General features: G+C 38.2%; 1 protein-coding gene across 1 annotated transcript in view; it reads left to right on the top strand.

The window, feature by feature from the left end:
- The first annotated feature begins 1056 nt into the window (after positions 1–1056).
- Positions 1057–22058, top strand: part of LOC127431115 (mitogen-activated protein kinase 9-like) — a 39932-nt gene continuing 18930 nt past the window's right edge. The window contains exons 1-2 of the mRNA XM_051681380.1: positions 1057–1306; positions 20222–20373. Coding sequence (XP_051537340.1) covers positions 20258–20373 — 116 coding nt within the window. The 5' untranslated portion in view covers positions 1057–1306; positions 20222–20257. The remainder of the gene's footprint in view (positions 1307–20221; positions 20374–22058) is intronic.

Raw genomic sequence — 22058 nt, 5'->3', positions numbered from 1 at the left:
AAAGCAACATAAAAATAATCCATACAACTCCAGTGGTTAAATCCATGTCTTCAGAAGTGTTATGATAGGTGTGGGTGAGAAACAGATCAATTTTAAAGTAATTTTTTACTGAAAATCTACACATTCACTTTCACTTCCACATTCTCCCACCTAATAGTTGGGGCTGCTCAAAGGTAGAGATTTCCTGTACAGTAAAAAAAAAAAAAATCACTTCTAAAGATATGGACTGCTTTTATGCTGCCTTTATGTGCTTTTTGGACCTTCTGAGTTCTGGCCACCATTCACTTGCATCGAATGGAACTACAGAGCTACGATATTCTTCTAAAAATCTTAATTTGTGTTCTGCAGAAGAAAGAAAGTCATACACAACTGGGATGGCATGAGGGTGTGTAAATGAGAGAAACTACCATTTTGGGTGAACTATCCCTTTAAGACTTTACTCTGCAAATTTTACAATATATCAATATTTATAAGTAATATATATATATATATATATATATATATATATATATATATATATATATATATATATATATATATATATTAGATCCATTTTACACTTTATTTAGTGAAAATATGTAAAAGCGAGAAAAAAGATAAACAAACTGTATGTAAACTGCGTGTAAAAAGGAGCGCTTTCTGTAAATGTTATGTTACAGTAGCATATTCATCAATATCATGAATGATCGTTATCACTAAGTGGGGGAAAGGTTTGTTCAGTTTAAAAGCAAACTAATCTGCAGTGTAAGTGGATTTTTTATTTTTTTTTTTTAACTTCTATGTCAAAGGACCATTGTGCTGTTCAAAAAATCATAATAAAGGGTGCGTGCACTGAGCATGCATTGCATTGGCCTGGAGCATACTTTAAGGATGCTGTTTATGTTGTCAGAAAGGGTTTAGACACATCCTATCTCAATTTGACAGACCAACACGGTACACTCGAATCCTTTTGCACATCCTGCTACTTTTCAGCCAGCATCAAAAGTTACAACTTGACCTGCCGAGTGCGCCATTACGTCATCCTTGCCCAAAGCGCGCGCACGAGAGAGGAGAGAGAGAGCCGTCGAAAATTACTGTCCCACCACCAACCTCCGCCCCTGCTGCCAGTCATGCCACTGACAGACGTGCAATACTCTAGATGTTACAGTCAAATCTCTTAAAAGAGAGGCCATCTGACTTAACCATCGTTTTGGCCGACGGTGTTTGGTGTGGATGCGATAAACGCCGACACTTCCGCGGTTCGGAGGATCTGATTGCTGGCGTATGTATGGGAGTGAAGTGGGGAAAGCGAGGAGAAGAAGAGGAGGTAAGCGAGGAGGAAAATTCATTCACCTCAGTCCTAATGCGCGCTTTGAATATGTTTAACGGTAATATGAACGTTCTTTTACTTTTGGGGTGAAAAGTGACTTTAAATCGTGTGTTTGTGCGCTCGTGCTGTTGTGTGGCAGTTTGCTGGGAGTTTGACATGGAGTTAGCGCGCGACACATCTGCTGCTGCAGCAGAGTTCTGGCCTCGCGCTGATTCAGGCCGAAACAAGCGTGACTCACGGTCTCGCAAAAGAACCTTTAACTTGTATATCTGAAAGAAAATAAAGCGAAGACATAGCTGTATTTTATGCATATGTTATTCAAGAGAATAGGGACTAGTTTTCAGCTCGTGGAGTGCACGAGACATGGCAGCAGTCTGATCTGACTCAACGTGGTGGTGGTGGTGGTGGTGGTGGTGCACTGTCGGTGTTTTTATTTAATTCAAATTGAATTCTATTATTTGTTTATGGATTGTCATTCAATTCAGTATCTGATGCACAGGTGTCTTTGACAGGATGGGATCTGTGACTGACAGTTATGTGTTGAAATGAAAAGTTGTTTTGTTGACATACTACTAGCATTTAAAGGGGTCGTGACATGCCTTTTTAAAAAATTTTTAATATGTTCCTTGAGGTTCACTTTTTGGGCGATATGTAAAAAAATTCTGTATCGATAATCGCCTTAAATATCGCGATATACGATTATATCGTCAACCCCCCTGCTGAGGGTCGGTTAATTTTTTTGCTTTATTGATTTTGCTTGTATTACTTTATGATTTAATCACTTTCGTCTTTGTTTCTTTAATACAAAGATATTAATTACTGAACCCGCAGAGTTGCATTCATAATGCACGTTAACCGCGAACTAGTCTGTGGAAATAAAGCGAACTAAACTCACAGCACCTCCTGAGATTATCTGAGATAATTTGCAGCATTCTCATAGATGACATTATTCTTGCAAACAGTTTTCAGATGAATGAAACAGAGAAAAAAAAAAAAAGAGAAAAAACTCTTACATGCGCTTGTTCCACATGACAGGCTCGTGCTGCATACTTATGAACAAACAGCGAATTAGACACAAGCATTGACGGCTTTTCTTTTGTCTGTTCTTTAAAATATAATAAAGTGTATTTCTTTAAGCGCATGTCTTTGTGTCTAACAGTATTTCTTGCCATGTGTCACTCCGAGACGTCTTACAGGTCACCCACCTTTTGCGGGTAGATGAGCAAAATTACCCGCGCATGAAATACATTTGGACGAGGAGCTTACAAACTGGATTCAGCCTTGTCGCATTTGGCGGGTGCTAGCTTCACACCCTGGGCTACTGTTTAATATTTTTGCAGACTTCCCAGATTCATGGTTTTGACATTTCCCGATATTGTCGATCATTGTCTATCAATGAGTGTTGCAATCGGCATCAGGATCATTGTAAGACATCGTCGTTATCCGATAACATCGTCCTATCGCCCAGCCCTACTGCTCTCTCATTGCCATTTCACTACTCACCGCTACTTGGCGGGGCTACTGGTGTGATAAGATAAAGTAGGCGTTGATGTGTTGTTGTGGAGGTGGTCAGATGCAAATATCTACCACGGTGTGAAACCACAATGTGGAGGAGACAATGTGTCTCTACACAGTGTGTAGAGAATAAGTCGTTTTGGCATCTTGGTTTCAACTAATGCTCTTTCTGCAGTGAGGAAGAAGTTTTGAGTTCTGAAAATTAGGAAAGGAAAATTTTATTCCCCCATGTCATGATTGCTTTAAGAGAACAGCATTAACTAAACCTTCTGATGCATGAATTAAGCCACAAAGGAACAAATATCTTAATGTTTTTTTTATACAATAGTTATATTTACCCACTTCAATATTGGGTTTTGAGAAAGTTAAAAAATCTGTCCATTGCAATAAAACAAAATTGTAAACATTCCAAAGGGTCATATAATATTTTAGGTAAAATGTAATCATCCATGGTGGTTCGGAAGTAACATCACACCCTGAATGGTTAAAAATGGCTTATAAAGTTCTGTCCACTGTAGTGGACAATAGGACTGGGCGATATGTAAAAATTATTTTATCGATAATCGCCTTAAATATTGTGATATACGATTATTTTGTCAACCCCCCTCCCGAGGGTCTGTACATTTTTTTGCTTTTGATTTTACTTTAAAAATTGTATTTATTTATTGAAACACGAAAAACATAAACAAAAGATGTTTCTAAATTCAGATTGCACTTTCAACTAAACGAAATATGCAATAAAATAACGAAGTGATCAAAAAAATATTATTTAACCACCTTCCTAGATCCAAACATTAACCGTCTTCAACGGCTCCATTTGCCATCACGCAAGCATCCATCAATGACAACAGGTGGAAAATTACTAATATCCTACAAATTAAGAACTAAAGACAATCATACATGTAAAGACAATAATAATCATAATAAATAAGCCTAATAAATTCCCTTGTGTTCCCAAAATAATGCTGCCAAATGTGTGTTGTTTTTGAATTTGTGTTTATATTGTGTTTTGGTAATACAGTTAATGCTGCCTAAAGAAAAGAAAATAGAACTCAATTTTAGGTTCAAGGTGAATTTGTCATGTATTACTTTATGATTTAATCACTTTCGTCTTTGTTTCTGTAATACAAATATATATATTACTGAACCTGCAGAGTTGCATTCACAATGCATGCTAACCGCGTGGAAATAAAGCGAACTAAACTCACAGCACCTCCTGAGATGATCTGAGATCATTTGCAGCATTCTCTCAGATTACATTATTCTTGCAAACAGTTTTCAAATGAATGAATCTGAGAAAAAAGAGTGAATGCTCTTTACATGTGCTTGTTCCACATGACAGGCATTACAGTAAATAGTCAAAATACTCATGTGTCCTCAAATTGTCTTAAAGACTCCATGAAAATGCTGTTTTTTTTTCTTCCTGTTTTGACATATTTCCTTTTGAAACAGGTTAAAGGGATAGTTCACCCAAAAATGAAAATTCTCTCATCATTTACTCACCCTCATACAATCCCAGATGTGTAAGACTTTCTTTCTTCTGCAGAACAGAAACCAATATTTTTAAAAGAATATTTCAGCTCTGTAGGTTCATACAGTGCAGGTGAATGGTGGCAAGAACTTTGAAGCTGCAAAAGCACATACACCAGACCTCTACATAGTGAGTAAATCACTCGCATATGCGAACAAATTTCGTGCTATGCGACATTGCATTTAATGATGTCAACTAGATTTTGTGTGATTTTGCTAATCTTTTCATAATTTTTGTGCTCTCTCACTTGTTTGCTTGTACTAACGTTATTAAAGCAGCACTGGCCCAGCAAGTGACAGTTGTAGCAACTGGCCCGTATCTCTCTCACCATCAGGCAGTCCTTATTGTGGAGCCCTGTAAATATTTAAAGGGAACAGTGTAAAATATTTTAACTTCAGAAAACACTGTACATATGAAAGAATTTAACAAATAGTTTTGTGCTGCATCTATGCAAGGGTTGGTAAAAATGTTTTTTTTTTTTTATTATTTATTTATTTATTTATTTATTTTTTGGCATTTTAGTTTTGATACAGTAGCACTTAAATTATTATTATTTTTTATAATATAATTATTCATTTTTTTTCATTAGGTTCCAACCTTGTGAATATTTTGTTTAAATTTCAAACAGTGACAACAGCTTGTATCATTATAAAAATGCAATTTAATGATATCATACAAATTGACAGAATTTGAAATTTGTACACTTGAACACAAGTTAAAATGTGATTAAAAGGATCAGAAGCGAAATATGAAAATAAAATCTACATTCTTGCATACTACATTGCGTGAAATCATATATATGAAAACGAATATATATATATATATATATGTGATTATTCCCTGTTCTTGTTTTTCTTAATATCTTCTTTACTTTTCAGTTGCATTACACTTAAATGTTGTCAAAAGTCTGGCGAGTAAAAACAAAAATGTACTAGCCAGTGGCGATTCTTTCTCCAACATGTCTGTAGAAGATTGATAAAGGCAGCATAAAAATTAATCCATACGACACCAGTAGTTTAATCCATATCTTCAGAAGCGATATAATTGGTGTGGGTGTGAAATAGATCAGTATTTAAGTCCTTTTTATTATAAATCTCTTTTAATTTCACTTCTACATTATACTTCTTTTGTTTTTTGTCGATTCGCATTCTGCGTGCAAATCGTCACCTACTGGTCGGAACTACTCAAAGGTGGTGATTTATAGTAAAAAAGGACTTAAATATTGATTGTTTCTCACACAAAGCTATCAAATCGCTTCTGAAGATATGGATTAAACCACTGGATTCATATGGATTCCTTTATGTGCTTTTGGAGCTTCAAAGTTTTGGCCACCATTCACTTGCATTGTGTGGACCAACAGAGGTGAAATATTCTTCTAAAAATATCGTTTGTGTTCTGTAGAAGAAAGTAAGTCATAGACATCTGGAATTGCACAAGGGCGAGTAAATGATGAGAGAATTTTCATTTTTTGGTGAACTATTACTTTAAAAACCAATAGCCTTTGGTTTATGTCTCAGGCATGAACGTGATTTGCTATTTGCTATTGACCCTTCACTAAGCCCCACCTTAAAAGCATTTCTGACCAATCCTGTCTTAGCAACTGTTGCCCTGCCGCCATTACTCTGACAGCGTTTGCTATTTTCCAATGACAGCCTATGGAAGTAATGTGTCTTTCAGTACTTTTAAGTGGGATTTTATCAAAATAATTAAAAAACAGTTTTTGTTGTCGGACTATTTGTAATAGTGACACGAGTTACCCAGAGAGGATACCTGCAGTGTTTTTCTTTTTTTTAATAATCTTTAAATGAATCTGCAGGAGAGCATGTTCTGGAATAAACGGTTTCAGTCCTCATTCCCAAATGAACATATAACATCTGCAACGACACCTACATTTGCTCCAAGGTAAATTAAAGCTACTAACTGAACTTTAATTAATTTATGTATTGATTCAAGTCATAGTAAAAGCGATAACAAATAAACAGTTCACAGTATAAAAATGAGTGTGCTATGAGACGTTATAAACACTCTCTGTTCACTTAAGCTGATGTTATTAGATGTGTAATCGCTATTAAATGAAGTTTGTCTCTTTTCAAGTGACTGTAATAATTGTTTGCCTTGATTCTGATTCACAGTCTCCACAGTTTTCAATCAAATTACTGCGTAATTTAACAATTTCTTTTACAAAAAAAAAAAAACATTCGGATAAATACGCATTACAATGTCACTCTTCATACCAGCCCACGTAAAAATATTGTCCATTCCGTTTGTGAGAATATTTGGCCAAAAACCACATCATACATGGCAGTCTCCCATTCATTCCAATGGGGAGTTCTGCAGAGCAACCACAACCAAGGGGGGCGGAGCTTAGTGAAGGGTCACTTTGTGGTCGGAAGTAGGTAGTATTAGGGGGAGGGGCTTTCTCATTCAAGAGAGCATTTGATAGGACAGAATGAGTGTGTACCATAAGAGTACACTAGCATAAATATTGCTTCAGAGGTAACAGACATGGGCTAAAAGACACAAAATTCAAATTTTGATATCATGGATCTTTAAGGAGTCAGTCACAGATCTCATCGAACAAAATAGGCATAGACGTGCGCCGTTGCTTTCGTATCAACAATTCTGAGTCTTTGTTATGAAGGTAAAATAGTGCATAAATAATTTGCAGAGTAAGATATGTAAAAGTGTAAATGAAGTTACAAGCGTTATAAAAATAAATTGCATGTGCACACAAAGTTTTGTAAAGGTGTAAATCAAGTTGCAAGCGTAAGAAAAAAATATTAGCAATACTTTAATGTTTTGCATAAGTGTAATTCATGTGTTGTGAATCTGTAACTGCGTATTAACACAAAGTAAATATGGTATGTATTCTTCTGACTACCTTTTTTTTGCGCTTACACTTTTGGCATTGTTTTTGCACCTAAACAAGGCCAAAAACATTGCAAACCTGCAATTAGTGATATGCAAGCAAAGAAAGGGTGTCATGAACAGCAAAATGAATTGACCACGTAGAATCAGTCTGCGTGTGTAAAATAAACTACTACAAATGTGTAAATGACTTGTGTTTGTGGCATAAATATTTTCCAGAAATAATCCGACACACACTGTTCCGCCTTCCCTTTGTTGCGCTCACACTTTTGGCACAAATTTCTCACTAAAAATAATTTTGCACTCTTAAAGGTGTCATGCAGTGAATTATTATTATTTTTTTTTATAATGTTCACTGAGGTCCACTTATAAAGTTAGTAAGATTTTTTCATCAAAAATAGTCATAATTTAGAAATAATTATCGATTTTCCATCCTGTTTTTGACCCTCTGATTAAAAAGCTCCATTTTCGGGTCGTGTCTCCTTTAAAACTTCAATGTAAATGCCCAGTGCTGTAATTGGGTAACAGCTTTGCATATTGAATAAGTTTCAACGCCCCCCGCCTTTACGCATGTGGAATTGTTTTAAAAAGTTTGGATGGTTAAAAATGGCAACCGGAGGAATTCAGCCATACATGTTTGAGTCTGATCCTGAATCTGAAGAAAATGAACCCCCTCCACAAACAACACGGATACTGCAGTCTGTGACAGCATGGTAAGTAATCACTCTAATTTATATTTATTCCTTGTCTATTTGTGTAATAGGTATTACTTTTTATTCTCATTTAAACAAAGACACGACATAACGGTGTTTTAAAAATGCTTTGTAATGCATGACAGTGCCAACTAAAGTTTAAATACTTGGTGCTAGCACATTTGCAACTGTCAAAGGATATACTGTACTTACGGTAAACGTATACAGGATAAAACTTACCGGTGTTTGTCGCACTGTCATTCTTCATATATTCATCATTCATAATATATTCAGTGTAGTGACAAATGCATACGTTGTTCCTTACAATGAGTCATGTTTTCCTTAAAAAGAAAAGAGATTGTCTAAATAGATTGCTATCAATACTCTATAGGTGCATCTGTGGCACTCTGAAAGCAAAATTCAAGTAAAACAATGAGAACATGCTACAGGCAATTATTTTTAAAAGTTGGATGCGACAAGATACAAGAAGCACGCATTAAAACTAATACACATGTTCGACTGAAATCACTAGGATCAAATCAAAAGAAAACTAAACAACATAAATCCAGCGAATAGTTTCTCATGTATAGTTCTAATATTAAGCTTGGAAATTTTGGTGAAAACATTCAAATACTCTTAAAGAACATATCTAACAGTCTGTAGCATGTGAAGCAATACAATTAACATGGATACTCACACTTGTCTGTTGCGACATTACTGTCTGGTCCAATATAGTTGGCACTGCGTCAACTTTTAATTTAAGTCTCTCTGCAAAACCTGCGTCGAACTGTGTCTTGTTTGAAAAAGAATCCACAGTAAAATGAAGCGAACAAACAAACACTGTCTTACTGACGCGATCCGGGACTTCATTAAAAATAAACGTCAGCCGCTCTTTCCTAATGTTAGGATCATTAGGAATCAAATGCAAACAGTCTATTTTTCCACAACCTGGCACTGCACAAGGTTTTGAAATCTTTGCAGGCATCTCAAACCTCTTGTTGCTCCAATAATCCCTGTGTTTATCCTTGCGTGCCGACACTCGTCTCATCACCGCTATAACCGTGAACCTGTGGGCGGGCCAAAGAGGCGATGATGAAGTTGTAGGCATTGACCTGTGTATGTAGAAGCAGACTTGTGCTGATGTATTTATCTCTATCACATAATACAGACGAGGAAGTAGAAAACGAGTCATTTAGGAATATTGGTTTCAATAAAGCCTTTTTATTTTTTTATTTATTTTTTGGACTAATGAATATGTTTTGATTTCTGAAACGTACGGTATGTTTTTTATAGTACTATGACCTCTTATATGTCAAAAGATCAAGAACATGACCCCTTTAAATATTAATCTGAAATATTAATACATACATGTTCTTTTATTGCGAGTGTAAAGTTGAGCTGACACCGTTTATTGATCTAAATCTCAATCTGGTGTTCAGATGTTTCTTCTTGTTGCTGTTCATTATTGTAATTATATTTTAATTACTTTCACTTGTCATTGGCATGACAAATGGGTGGATGGATGGAACTTGCTGGTGTCATTGAACTCATTCTAAAAAACAAAATGATATAAGTATCAATCTATCTATCTGTTCACAGAGCTTTGTAATATATGGCTTACATTATTCATTTGTTTTCTTGCATGAGTTCTGTGATACCAGCTAATTCCATCTATTCACCAAAATGCATTGCCAATGATAATTAATAGTAAATTTAATTAAATCGTGTATGTATTAAAATTTCAGTTTAATATTTAAGAGAGGAGAGATACCCAGAGGAACGATGCTGAGCCTTAAGAAGAAGCAGCTGTCTGTCACGTTATTAAACCAATCAGGTCAGAGTAAACTGGTCAACGAAAACCTCATTCGATTGGTTACTAGAAGCAGGTAGACCCGCCTTCCCCTTTGCGCTTGCAAAACTCTTTTCAGTGAGAAATTTGTGCCAAAAGTGTGAGCGCAACAAAGGGAAGGCGGAACAGTGTGTATCGGGATTAATTCTGGAAAATATTTATGCCACAAACACAAGTCATTTACACTTTTGCAATAGTTTAGTTTACACATACAGACTGATTCTACGTGGTCAATCCGTTTTGCTGTTCATGACACCCTTAATTGGCTTGCATATCACTGATTGCAGGTTTGCAATGTTTTTGGCCTTGTTTAGGTGCAAAAACAGTATCAAAAATGTAAGCGCGAAAAAAAGTAAGTCAGAAGAATACATACCATATTTACTTCATGTTAATATGAAATTACAGATTCACAACACATGAATTATACTTATACAAAGCATTAAAGTATCGCTAATAATTTTCCTTACGCTTGCCATTTAATTTCGCTTTCACAAATCTTACCCTGTGCATGCAAATTTTTATCTCACGCTTTTAACTTCATTTACGCTTTTACAAATCTTACTCTGCACATGCAAATCATTTAGACACTATTTTTACCTTCATACAATCTTGTCAACGGCCATCTCATTTTGTCTGGATCATATCTCTTGGCCGTTCTTCCTGAATCCCATTTGCCACTTTTATTGGGATGTATTTCAACCATAACGACCAGAGATGTGCTAAAAAATTTATGCTTTCTCCTCTCCTGTAAGGGGACATGTTGGCCTGAAATAGCTATCGGGCAGAGATAAAATTCAGGCGAGTGGACCTGCTGGATGCAGCGTGCTAAAACAGGCCAGGCCGTTTTGACTGTGATTTAGCATAGCATGGCCTAGCAGCATGACTGCAATTCAGGCTGGGCACAAGCTGACTCATGTACAACAGAGAGCAGCATGGCTGTGGAGCGTGTGGGGAGGGAAAGCAAAATTGAGAAATGTGCATGTTTTTTAGCTCAAGCTTTTCCCTCTCATGCAGCTTCACAAAGAAAAGAGTGGCCAGCCAAATGCATCAGCCGAAGCAGAGATTACCGTACCTGTGTGTGTATTAGTATTAGTGTATTACACCAACTCTCTGTTCCCACGTCTATCTGTCAATGGATTACCAGCTTTCTGACAGACAGGCAGCAACTTGTGAGACAGGGTAAACTCACTTCTAGCACCTGTACAATCAGCACCGGTGCACCCCAGGGATGTTTGCTCTCCCCACTACTTTTCTCCCTCTACACCAGTGACTGCATCGCCAAGGACCCCTCTGTCAAGCTCCTGAAGTTTGCAGACGACACCACTGTCATCGGCCTCATCCGAGATGACGATATGTCTGCATACAGAAGGGAGGTTAAACAGCTGTCTGTCTGGTGCAGTCAAAACAACCTTGAGCTGAACACGCTCAAAACGGTGGAGATCATTGTGGACTTAAGGAGAAACGCCCCAACACTGTCCCCCCTCACCATTCTAAACAGCATTGTGGCAGCAGTGGAGTCGTTCAGGTTCCTGGGCACTACCATCTCACAGGACCTGAAGTGGGAGACACACATTGACACATTTTGAAAAAGGCCCAGCAGAGGATGTATTTCCTTCGCCAGCTGAGGAAGTTCAACCTGCCACAGGCGCTGCTGATACAGTTTTACTCAGCAGTCATTGAGTCTGTCCTCTGCACTTCAGTAACTGTCTGGTTTGGTTCAGCTACGAAATCAGACATCAGAAGACTACAAAGGACAGTTTGGACTGCTGAGAGGATTATTGGTTGCCCCCTGCCCCCCCTTCAAGAACTATACACTTCCAGAGTGAGGAAAAAGGCTGGAAAAATCACTCTGGACCCCACTCACCCTTCCCACTACCTCTTTGAACTGTTGCCTTCTGACCGACGCTTCAGAGCTCTGAGCACCAGAACCGTCAGGCACAGGAACAGATTTTTCGCTCAGGCTATCCATCTTATGAACAGTTAAATTGCCCCATTGAGCAATAACTATGTGCAATACACAGTTTAGTCTTTTTTATATTTATCCAACACATCCAACCTCTTCTGCCATTTCATTCCTCTGAACAAAAAAACATTTGCACTGTACATAACAGATTGTATTAGATTTGCACTACCCATGTGTATGTGTGTATGTATGTATGTGTGTGTCTGTACGTATGTGTATAATTCATTTTATTTTTTATTATTATCTATGTCTTACTGCTGTTTTTGTATTGTTTTTGTATGGTTGTACACTGGAAGCTCCTGTCACCAAAACAAATTCCTTGTATGTGTAAGCATACTTGGCAATAAAGCTGATTCAGATTCTGATTCTGATTTGTAAGAGTAGTAAGAGGACTCTCTGTGCGGAAACATCCTGAACTATTTCACACTGAAATGTCCAATTATGTTATCAGTCTAATCAAAGGCTGCATTTCAAGAAAGATCCTTATCAAGTTTTATGGCTTGTTTTCCATTTAAAAATCTCGAAAAAAACGTAACAAGTTACATTTACTTTATAAGCAACATATAAGTTATTTAGACTTGCTTTCAGAGAATGTATCTTGAACATAAGTGTCTTTGTATATATGTATTTTTTCACTTCTTCATACTTCTGTGAGAGTCAAAATATACTAATATTCAAGATATATTCTCTGAAAGCAAGTCTAAATGTCTTAAATGTTGCTTCTTAGGTAAATGTATCTTGTTTTAAGCATTTTTAGATATAATATTATATTCAACATTCTCAGATAACAAATTTTTCATATATATTAGGAAAACAAGCCAAAACAACAACAAATCAAAACGTATTTTGTTGCAGTGTACCTGCTTCCTTATTATTTGAACTTTAATAAAGAATGCATTAAAGATATAGTGCCGGAGTGTTTCCTTTAAAGCACAGGTTTTGCTTTAATGGAATGGCAGCTCTGGCTCTGCTTTATTTCACAATGAGAGTGCTTCTGTATTTACTTATTTGTCTATTTTTGTATAATTCCCTCATATTTTGCGATCGACATTACCTGAAGCTCTTTGGAAAGTTTTGAGTGCATCTGGACTGTGAGCTGTGTTTTGTCCTCAATCAGGTGTAAGCTGCGGTCTCCTCTTGCGTGTCATCATTATAGTTTAATGTGATTTCTTGTTACGTTAAATGAGATGAAATGAATATTAGATGACAAAAAAATAAAAAAAATGTTTTATTGCCGACATTGTTAATAACGTCGACTAAACGTTTCAGCCCTGGTACCAACCTCACTTTGATTTCTCTTGAGTTTAACAGACTCAATCGTTCCTATTTATACATTCCTATCCATTCACTACTTTTACATGGACAACAGAAAGCAGCTTATTGCAAGAAAGTTGCGTTCCCATTTGCATGTACATAAAAGTGGCATACTCTTTCCTCCCGGTCAGTTCACGCATAGTTCATATCATATTCCGGTAGATATGATAAACCGGTTGAAATTTGGCAATTGGTATACATGTTGGAATATCATCTGTATTGCAGTAACCGTGTGGCAAGAAATGTGCACCTCATTCTATTCATGTAACACGTACGCTGTACACGTACTGTCGGAGAAATGGAGGAGGAAGTGAGACTGAGAGAATTGAAGAAACAGGGTTTTTCAGGTACAGACAATTTTTCAGGGGCCGCCCAAGTGAAATTTCAGGCCGCTGAAGCAAATTCAATGACAATAGGACTGTTCACACCAAATCAGTGACGATTTTGTGAGACAAACCTATGACGGAAGCTCTCTTCACACAGAGTCTCCCGTCCGCACCTTCAGCTGATATAGTACAGTGATATAAATACACATTATGTACATTAAGAATAACAGGTATATTATAAAATACGATGCAATATAAAAGAATACCCTGGCTCTCGGTCTTTATTCAAATTATTGATATACTTTGTTATATTACACTTGCAATAAAAATAGCAGTGTGGTTCTGCAATTCGTTTGTCGACAGTATATAGCATGTTGTGGCAGACAAGCCTCTTGTTCATCAGATAGGAGGATGTGGGAACCGGGTTATCAACCAAAAAGACTTTAATTACATTTTAAATACAACACAAACATTGACGCACACACACGGCTTCTCTCTCTCTCTCTCTCTCTCTCTCTCTCTTTCTCTCTGGTGTCTCATGGCCTGGCCACGCCCTCCTCCTCGTCACACTCCTCTACAGCCCGATTCAGGCCGGGGTGCCATCCGGACTGGCTTACCCCCCCCCAACACACACACATCTCTGCCGTTCCACCACCCGATGGTCCTCTCCGCCTCCTGAGAATCTGAGAGAGTTTAGGGGATGGAGAGGGGCGAGAAAAAGAGCGAGCGGGAGAGACAGAAAGAGAGAGAGAAAAACTGGCTCGCCGGTCCCCGAACACGCTGTCGACTGGTCCTCAGCCAGCTGTGCAGCGGTCGTCCGCGACACCGGCCGATGGCACTGGGCTCCTCGGCCCCCCTGGCGGACGGCAGCGGCTTCTCTGCCTTCTGGCGAACCACTCCAGTACCACTGGACCATACCTCCTCGGCATCGTGACCCTCCATCAACAGCGAGGACTCCATGACAGCATGTCTTCCTCCAATCCCGGGTTTCGGAGTAACAAGTTCATAAGGAGGAAGTGGGAGATCCAACTCAAAAGGTTATTTTAATTTTCACTCAAAACACGCTTTTCAGCGGACTTTAATAAACACGCTCTCTGGGTGTGTGTGCAGCTCTCTCTCTCGAACTGGTGTCCCCGGATCCTCTTTATCCCTCTCCCGGCTGATTGGGCTGATTCAGTGCCGGGCGTTCATCATTATGGCCAGCCACGCCCTCCTCCTCGTCACACATGTAAGGAGTCTTTTTCAGGGATTTTCTACGAGCTCAGTGCAAACGAATTGCCAAACCTCCCTGCTATTTTTAATGCCATGAGATTATAACAGGCACAGTGATCTACATATTAAATAATGTACATTAAGACAAAAAAACATAAGCAGACTTTCAAAAACAGAACAGGCTTATGTTTGCAGTACAAAGTGTTCCTGAACTGCAACTATTTATTTTTAATTACATAATTTTCAGGGGTGTGTATCAGCTGCACGTATGCTGGTGTTTGCCGGTTGATTAGTGCCACCAACACGCTGAATGCTGTGACAGACAAAAAGTTGTTATCTCATTGGTCGGTCAGTTTTCATCGCAGTCCGAAGAAAAAAAAAAAATCTGAACACTCTCCGTAAAAATGTTTTTGGATTGTCAGCAGATGATTTCTTGGACCCACTGTGCATTGTTACCATACAAAAGCTTGTTCATAACGAACATTCGCACTGAAAAAACAGACTTGGTGTGAACAGGCCTTTATTCTCGCATTCTAAATATGCTTCTCATCTCACACAAGCAGCTGTGTTTCACGTGATTGATCTCTGAAGCATGAACATGTGCGTGAGTCCAGCAGGATTCCAGATTGTGCTCCACAGACAGGAGAACGCAGAGCGTGTGATCACTGGCGCTACTCAGTCCGGTTTCAATCCGGTTTCTCTCTATCGTGGCACAAACATCAAAACTTGCGTAAAAACTTCTACTGAGTTTTTAGTTTTTAACCTAAAAGCACTATGGTGAATGTCAAACTCTCAAATGAGAGAGACTGACATTCTAACAAACACTGACGAGGAAAATAGCTAAAACGATGTGTCATGCGCCAACAATTATGTATCATCTGTCAAGAAGGTTAGATATTAGAAAACAAACCGGCTTGCTTTCAGATATTCAAATATTGTCTACAAAGATGACTTAAAAGAGCCTAATGAAGTGGTTTTTTTTTTCTTTATTTTTTTATCAAGGATATGAAGGATCATTTTTACTCATGAATTATTTCCTTTGCTGCATTGCTTTCAGAAGATTTCAAGTTTCTTGAGGAAAGTTTTATAATAATAATACTAGTCAACAACATCAGACTGAAATGTGAAATTTAGCTTAGTGGTAAGGTTGATTACCACTTCTTGAATAACTCTAATTGACTCCTGCCGTAGTTTTCATTTATAAAGTAAGTAAATAAATGACTGGATTTTTCAAAACAATTACAATATAGTTATTTAATGTATAAACCAAATTTATTTTTTTATTTTTTTATGTAACTAATATTGTGATACTAAAATAAATATCGTGATTGTGATATAAAATTAGTGACATCGTGATATAAGATTTTGGTCATATCACCCACCCCTAGCTTTTACTATATTCTGTGTTTTAGTGAGACTGGATCTCTGTAATGACCAGTCATTATGACCCATTTTATAATTGACTATAAAGAATTGAAGAATTGAAAACTTCTTATTATTATTGAACATAGAATAACAATATAGTCATATGACTGATTCCTGTGTCAGTCCCCGTAGCCGTATCCTTTATGCCTAACACTGTGATGCTGCAGGTCTGCTCCATTACAATATTGGATTATTGGGCCCGCTTTAAACAGATCATTTTAAGAACAAAGCCATCATGAAATTGGATCAGATGGCTTTAAGGAGTCAGCTTAACAGTTTTTAAGTCTCAGCTCATTGATATCAGTGCCAGCTTTGTTTGTCTGTTTACACAAAAGCAGTTTAACTACAGCACTTCATCTTGGTTTTGTGTTCTGATGAGTCACTAAAGGATGTTGCTTTGCCTTCTTGAATGTTTTATAATGGAAGTTTAAAATCACTGGGGGATTTTCTTTGATACTGTACATAAAACAACTACAAAAACAGAAAAGCAGCTGAGGGAACCATCAGAAAGACTGATTCCCAGAGGATAACCTGTTTATGTGGTAGCATGGACGATCACAAATACATCGAAATTTAAAGATGTCTGCTACTAAGAAGAAAGATTCAGTGTCTGCTGTGATGACGGTGTCTGCTCTTGCTTTCTGCAAAACAGAAGAAAGTACATGAAAGAGAAGCAGAAGATTCAAATATTAAAAACCCACTGTGAGTTTGTAAGATGACATAGAAAGAAGAATAAATCAGTTGTTGGCATCGGTGCATTGGGGAAAATCTCACTGAAATTAATGAGAGGAAGTAAAGAGAAAAATAAACAATGCGGTTCCTAAGGTGTATGGTCCATAGAAATGGCTCGAAACCTTCTTCAATATAAGACTATGGGATTATTTCGGTTTATCATCCACCAGGAGAAAATCTAAAGTCTGAGCACTTAGAAAAATATTGTCACATCTCTTCTTAACAAGCAGCACAATTTTTGGTATCATGAATGTCCGTAGTACCAATAGTGCAGGATGAATTACATGCCAAAGGTTATTACTTTGTGTTAGGGGTTTGTTCAAATCCCTAACCCTAATGGCCGAAACATATTCTACGCAAGCGCTTGAACACAGATGCTCGATATCACGTATTGTTGTAGTGCTGAACGATTAGGACAAAAAAAATAAAAAATCGAATTGCTATTATTTTGAAAAATATTGGAATTGTGATTTGAACTGCAATATGATAAACATAAAAAAAAAAAAAAACACAGTTTATTATATGTTTAAGAACAGGCAAAAGAAAAGCCGTCAATACCCGTGTCTGATTCGCTGTTTGTTCAGAGGCGTGCAGCACGAATCTCGTGGAACAGGTGCATGTAAAGAGTTTTCACTTTTTTTTCTTTTTTTTTTTCTCTCTGTTTCATTCATCTGGAAACTGTTTGCAAGAATAATGTCATCTATGAGAATGCTGCAAATTATTTCTGTGAGTTTAGTTCGCGTTATTTCCACGGAGCGGTTTGCAACATGCATTATGAATGCAACTCTGCAGGTTCAGTAATGTATATCTTTGTATTAAAGAAACAAAGATGAAAGTGATTAAATCATAAAGTAATACAAGACGCTTTCACCTTAAACTTAAAATTGAGTTTTATTTTCTTTTCTTTAGGCAGCATTAACTGTATTACCAATACACATCACAATCACATTGCATCTGTCCGATGTGTACATTATTTTTTTTGTCCAGTTTGCGAAAGGGTCAACTCACTTTTCAGCATTATTTTTTAGAACCCAGTCAACTTGAATATAAAACTTGCAATATAATAATTATAATGTTAAGAAATTGTTTTAGAAATATATTATTGTATAGCAGTAATAATTATAAGAATTTATTATTATTATTATTCAGTAGTAATTTATTTCTTTAATAATTTCTTCTGCAATAATTTTTTTCCAGTTCGCTTTATTTCCACGGAGCAGTTTGCTGTTAACATGCATTGTGAATGCAACTCTGCAGGTTCAGTAATGTATATCTTTGTATTAAAGAAACAAAGACGAAAGTGATTAAATCATAAAATAATACAAGACACATTTAATTTGAACCTAAAATTGAGTTCTACTTTATTTTCTTTAGGCAGCATTAACTGTATTACTAAAACGCAATGCAAACACATTCGATAAGAACACACATTTGGCAGCATTATTACGTCTTGCAATTTTTATTTATTATGATTATTATTGTCTTTACATGTATGATTGTCTTTAGTTCTTAATTTGTAGGCTTTTAGTAATTTTCCACCTGTTGTCGTTGATGGATGCTTGCGTGATGGCAAATGGGGCCGTTTGAAGAGGGTTAATTTTTGGATCTGGAAAGGTGGTTAAATAATTATAATTTTTTTTTCTTTTTTCACCCAATTTGGAATGCCCAATTCCCAGTGTGCTTTTAAGTCCTCATGGTCGCATAGTGATTCGCCTCAATCCAGGTGGCGGAGGGTGAATCCCAGTTGCCTCCGCGTCTGAGACCATCAGCCCACGCATCTTATGACGTGGCTTGTTGAGCGCATTGCCATGGAGACATAGCGCGTGTGGAGGCTTCACGCCATCCACCGCGGCATCCGCGCTCAACTCACCACGCGCCCCACCGAGAACGAACCACATTATAGCAACCACGTGGAGGTTACCCCATGTCACTCTACCCTCCCTAGCAACCGGGTCAATTTGGTTGCTTAGGAGACCTGGCTGGAGACACTCAGCATGCCCTGGGATTCGAACTAGCGAACTAGTGAACTCCAGGGGTGGTAGTCAGCGTCTTTTACCACTGAGCTACCCAATTTGAATTTAGAAACATCTTTTGTTTGTTTTTCGTGTTTCATTAAATGAATGAAATTTTTAAAGCAAAATCAATAAAGCAAAAAAATTCACTGACCCACGGCAGAGGGGTTGACGATGTAATCGTATATCGTGATAGTTTTTAAGGTGATTATCGATAAAATAATTTGTACATATCGCCCAGCCCTATTGAGTAGACATCATCCTTTTAATGCAGTGAAATGCGCTCATCGCTCAGCGCACATTAGCACACCAAACCGAACTCTAAGCATATCTGTCACTCAGAGCACTTGAATTTGTGTTTATCGAACATAGAACCGCTCTGAAACTACTGAAAACACATGTGTAACACACTGACCCCATTTACATGAATTTAAGAAAGCACTATGCACTACAGACTCAATAGCTGCGCAAGTAAGTGCTGCACAGCAGGCAGTGCATTCAGACTATTTTTTTTATTTAATTAAATCGCAGCCCTTGCGATTTGTTAATCACACTGTCATTTCGCGATTTAGATTTTATTTAGATTAATTGTTCAGCCTTACTTGGATCTGTTCTGAAGTTTGTCAGACTGCAATTCATAACACAATGCAACTACCTGTTGCATTCTAAATGTTGCCACAAGGGGCGCTCTAATGAGATTAGTGTGAATTGTCCACTTCTATGGTGAGTTTTCTCTTTTAAGTCAACTACTGTCATGGCAGAGCAACAGTTTGAAGAGAATATTGCTGAGCAAGTAAGTTAAAGACAATAGATTCATAACAACTTACCTGAATAATAACATCCAGTTTAATGACACAGATGTTTGAAGGTAACACTATCACCCACCACGGTAACGTAAGAACACATGTTAAGTATGTTCAACCAGAACATGCGTTGGCAATATGGAGGCCAAGCACTCACATCTGCATTCACATACTTGCTTAGAGTATGTTTCGGCCTTAAGTATGAGCAGTAATAATAGCGATTGTTTTCTTAGCAGTCACTTATAGAGTAAAGCTAGAGAGAATATCTGTTTTTTTTTTTTTCAGCTGATTGGAGGATGGGAAGAAGGATACCAGCTTTGCTCAGTCAGTTCAGTCTTCCATTAAGGGAGGAAAAATATCACATCTGTGTAGTTTTTGTGTTTAAACTAATTTAGAATGACTTGTTTTGGTCATCTAAGGACCTGATCCTGGATCATTGCTTATTTCTGTCCTCTATCGCTTGGTTCTTTACTGGCATTTTATAGGTATCCTGTGTCTCTCAGTATGGCTATGCGCATTATATCTGATTCTCCTTGGATGAGTCATGGGCAATGTCATTCTCCACACATGGTGCAGTAAACACGGGGGAGTGAGCTCAGGATGCAGTCATCAGTGTAACATCTCACATCATCTGTTTATTTCTCCATTAATTAGGTTCTTTCTCTTTTAGGTTTGATTTGTCTAGAGGCACTCAGTGGGAGGAGCCATGACTGAGGGGGAGGGGCAGTTCTACAGCGTGCAGGTGGGTGACTCCACCTTCACCGTGCTCCGGAGGTACCAGCAGCTCCGTGCCATCGGTTCTGGTGCCCAGGGTATCGTCTGGTGAGTGGATGGTCTCTAAACCAGCAGAATACGAGTTGCTTCCATGTTGTGGAGTCATATTAATGATAATAATCATAATCTGACATCCCATTATGGATTGCCTCTGTGGCTTCATTTGTCATGACCGTAGCAGATATGTTTCTGTCATTGACTTGAATGTCTCATTGGAGATTAAGTCCCTGGTTTACTGCTGCAGTAATGAGGGGATTTTACAGCTAGCTGCATGTCTAAATTGTTTACCCAAGCGGAGAAAATGGGCCCTAACACTGTTTGCTATAATGGTGTGTGACACCATAATGGTGTATATAGTAAAGAACATGTAATTGTACAGCGAGGTACAATAGGGAAAATCTCACAAAAACATGTCCAGGACACATTTCACCCCTAAGAAAAATTAAGAAACTTTATTTTGCATCAAGAAAATGAAGCATGTTTTGCTGACCATTAATTTTTTTTTCTTTTCATGACAATTAAGAAAATGCCCAACCAACACCCCCCCCCCCAATTCTGTGTACCGTTATCCACTGCAAAGGTGTTACATTCTCATCAATTCATTACAGTGTTTACTTTTTATTATAGTATTTGTATGTTGTATTAGTTTTTATTTAAAACACTATAAATTATGATGTATAAATATTTTTTAAATTTAATTTGAATTTAAATGTGTACATTTAAATATGTTATTGTTTTTTTTCTGCTTTACATTAGATTGAAGTACATTAATTTCACATTCAGTGAGAATGAGATATTGCATTACTGTTATGAGAAATATGCCAAAAGCATTTTTCTTCCCTTTTAAATTTTTTTTTTATTTTTGGGATGAATTATGACCCGGACATGTTCTTGACAGGTTTTTGTGAGATTCCCCCCAATAAGACTTAATCTATGCATAAACAGGAGTATGATTTTGTGGCAGGGCGGAGGGCAGGGCCGGGTCGTGATTCTACACACCCGGCTTCTAATCAGGCTGATTAGCCCGAGAGGGATAAAGGCCGACTGGAGACGGCAGTGCGACAGAGAGAGAGTTACGGACAACTGTCCGACACCTGTGTGTGTTTGTGTCTTTTGGTTTAAATTCATTATTAAATTATTATTTATATTGTTAAGCCGGTTCTCGCCTCCTCCTTTCGATTGATGTGTTACACTGGTGCCGAAACCCGGGAAGGAGGAGGGATGCGCCGTAGTAGAGTCCTCGCCACTACCATCCACCCCAACGGAGCAGCCGCAGCCATCCGCCAGGGGACGGAGAAGCCCGGGCGCCTGAAAGCAGAGGAATGGCCGCCGACTGCGAAGGGAGGAGGGTCTCCTAACCGACCGCCTGGAGCGGTCAGGGCCGCTGCCAGGGGCGGAGGAGACCCCTACCAGCCGCTGAAACGCGGCGGGGTCTGAGACCGCCGACCATGAGCGGGGAGGGGCTCCTGGCCGACCGCAATGGAGTGTAAGAACCACTGTCAGGGGCGGGGGAGACCCCTTCCATCCACTGAAAACGTGGCGGGGTGTTCAGTCCACCAGGGGCCGGAGGACTGCCTCCGATCCACCCGGGGAGGCACGGCTGTCATCCACCAGAGGGTGAAGGAGTGGCCGAGGACCAGGCTATGGCGTATCGGAGAACCGGCAAGTAAATAATTTTTTTTTTCTCTCTCTCTCACGCTGCCGCTCCGTGTTGGCCTTTTCCCTCTCTTTTT

The sequence above is a fragment of the Myxocyprinus asiaticus genome, chromosome 40 (genome assembly GCF_019703515.2).
Source record: "Myxocyprinus asiaticus isolate MX2 ecotype Aquarium Trade chromosome 40, UBuf_Myxa_2, whole genome shotgun sequence".
In the NCBI taxonomy this organism is placed as follows: Eukaryota; Metazoa; Chordata; class Actinopteri; order Cypriniformes; family Catostomidae; genus Myxocyprinus; species Myxocyprinus asiaticus.
This window is presented reverse-complemented; position numbering and strand designations above follow the sequence as displayed.